The sequence below is a fragment of the Nansenia antarctica genome, assembly GCF_963989245.1.
Source record: "Nansenia antarctica genome assembly, chromosome: 19".
NCBI lineage: Eukaryota > Metazoa > Chordata > Actinopteri > Argentiniformes > Microstomatidae > Nansenia > Nansenia antarctica.
In genome coordinates this window covers 23,882,343-23,884,842 of record NC_137692.1, presented here as the reverse complement: position 1 = coordinate 23,884,842, position 2,500 = coordinate 23,882,343, and the positions used below count along the sequence as shown (strand labels likewise).

Sequence of the window (2,500 nt, the reverse complement as noted above, 5' to 3'; positions counted from 1 at the left end):
TCATCCCCTCTGCTCATTTCATTCTCCCTCCTCCTCTCCCTCCCTTACCCTGCCCATCCCTCTCGCTTCTTTCTCTCTTAACCATCCGCTCCTTCTCTCCCCTCTGCAGTAGATACATAAGCGACCTTGGGTCTGTGAAAGGCGCTATATAAATGTCAGTTATTATTATTATTATTATTATTATTACGTGACAGAATCCGAGGCTTCTGGAGGGGTGTCCAGAAATATAGCCCGGGTGAGCCCCTCAACCAGGTCTCGGGTGGTAAAAGGGTAGCCCCTCAACCAGGTCTCGGGGTGGTAAAAGGGTAGCCCCTCAACCAGGTCTCGGGGTGGTAAAAGGGTAGCCCCTCGGCCCCGAGCCTGGTGGAGTGGAGAGGAAACAACAACCCGTACCGCGAAGAACAGAATCCCGAGCGTCCCACTCACCGTGAGCGACGTGAAGGTCATGCACATGCCCCCGAACCCGTTTAGCGCCAGGGCCACGAAGATCAGGACAGACAGATCTGTAAACAGGAAGAAGAACAAGGACAAAATGTTGATTGCAAAATAACACAGGGGAGGATTACTACCACAGCAGTTTGATACCGTTCCTCATTCCGTTCCATGCATTTGGACCTTTGGGGACAGAGCCTTCAGCGTAGCCGCACCTACCCTCTGGAACTCCCTCCCCTCAGTGATCCGCAACGCCCCCACCCTGGACTTCAAACTAGCCCTCAAAACTCATCTGTTCTCCAAGGCCTTTGTCCCCCTAGTCATTGTTTCAGTTTTGTTTTGTTTGTTTTCTGTTTTGTCTGTCCGATCATTCCCCTGTAAAGCGTCCTTGGGCTCTTTGAAAGGCGCTATATAAATTAAAGTTATTATTATGCATTACACTGAGCCCGTCCTCCGATGTCTACCTCCACCAGCCTCCCCTAGCTACAATAGGTGACATCATAATGTGTGACATCATAATGTGTGTGTAAAGGAGAAGTACGTACTCTGGGGATCGCTGGCTCCATAGGCGATCAGGATACAGGAGAAGGCGAAGCAGGCGCTGGAACCACCAAGAACAGAAGGCTTTAGTTCATGTGCAGAGGCACACACACACACACACACACACACACACACACACACGCACATACACACACACACACACACACACACACACGCAAACACACACACACACATACACACACACACACACACACACACACACACACACACCGCACCCAACCCCACCCTCACCCCACTCCCTCCCTCTCTCCCTCCCTCTCTCCCTCCCCCTCCCCCTCCCTCCCTCCCTCCTTCCCTCTCCCTCCCCCTCCCTCCCTCTCTCCCCCTCCCTCCCTCCCTCTCTCCCTCTCTCCCTCCCTCCCTCCCTCTCTGTCTCCCTCCCTCCCTCCCTCTCCCCCTCCCTCCCCCCCTCCCTCCGTCTCCCTTCTTACCTGCCGAGCAGACGCAGCTTGCGGGGTCCGTACTTGTCCATGACGATGCCCAGCGGGAGGGTGATGGCGCTGAGCAGGAAGGAGCCCACGGTGAAGGCCAGGTTCAGCATCTCGTCCTGGTCCTTGCAGATGGGCCAGCCGTTCATCTTCAGGTACTCCTCCTCCTCCCTCTGGGCCTGGGTGGGCGTGGCCACGGTGGTGTTCAGGTCCGAGGCGTTGAGGCTGGAGCCGTTACCTGGGTAACCAGGTAAGGTAAGGAACACATGGAATGGAAAGAAGAAATGGAAGAAAGAAAAAAAGAAGAAGAAGAAGAAAAAGGTTTGGTTATTATGAGAACCGCAGAGCACACACACACACACACACACACACACACACACACACACACACACACACACACGTATGAACGAATGCACACACACACATGTTTGTATGAACTCACACACACACACACACACACACACTGTTACCATAATGACACACCTTGACACAGGTTTGATTATTATGAGAACACACACACACACACACACACATATGAACGAATGCACACACACACATGTATGAACGAACTTACGCCCACACACACACACACGCGCACGCGCACGCCCACACACACACACTGTTACCACAATGACACACCTTGACACTCCTTTATACAAACAGGTACTATAGCTGCTCTTCTCTGAGGATTTCTAAGAAAGGTCAACTTAGGTCTTAGAAAAACAATGGACCTAAAGAACAGGTGAACAGGTGTGTGTCCATACAGGTCCGTCACCCCGCACGCCCCCGGGTGTTTGACTGACAGCTCAGTGAGCCTGGTAAAGGTCAGGGGTCAGGTGAGCAGGCTGGGTGGCGTGTGGATAACCAGGCAGCAGAAAATAGCTGCTGAACTTTAACTGAACTCCCAAAGCACAGGAACTCCATGTCTACATAACACACACACACACACACACACACACACACACACACACACACACAGCTCTGCTTAAATGCCCCCCCTCCCAGTGGATTAAGCTAGCCAGTCTATGTTTATGTCTGTTTATATCACACTACTGATAAAGTAACTGTGTTGTTTTGAG

General features: G+C 52.2%; 1 protein-coding gene across 1 annotated transcript in view; it reads right to left on the bottom strand.

Annotated features, from left to right (window-relative positions):
* The window catches only part of LOC308174179 (large neutral amino acids transporter small subunit 4-like), a gene marked incomplete at both ends in the record, with an annotated part of 35,727 nt that overhangs the window by 23,593 nt on the left and 9,634 nt on the right, over positions 1 to 2,500 (bottom strand). Inside the window, 3 exon segments of the mRNA XM_080549253.1 lie at positions 427 to 503; positions 978 to 1,033; positions 1,425 to 1,659. Of these exon segments, the coding sequence (XP_080405379.1) occupies positions 427 to 503; positions 978 to 1,033; positions 1,425 to 1,659 (368 nt within the window).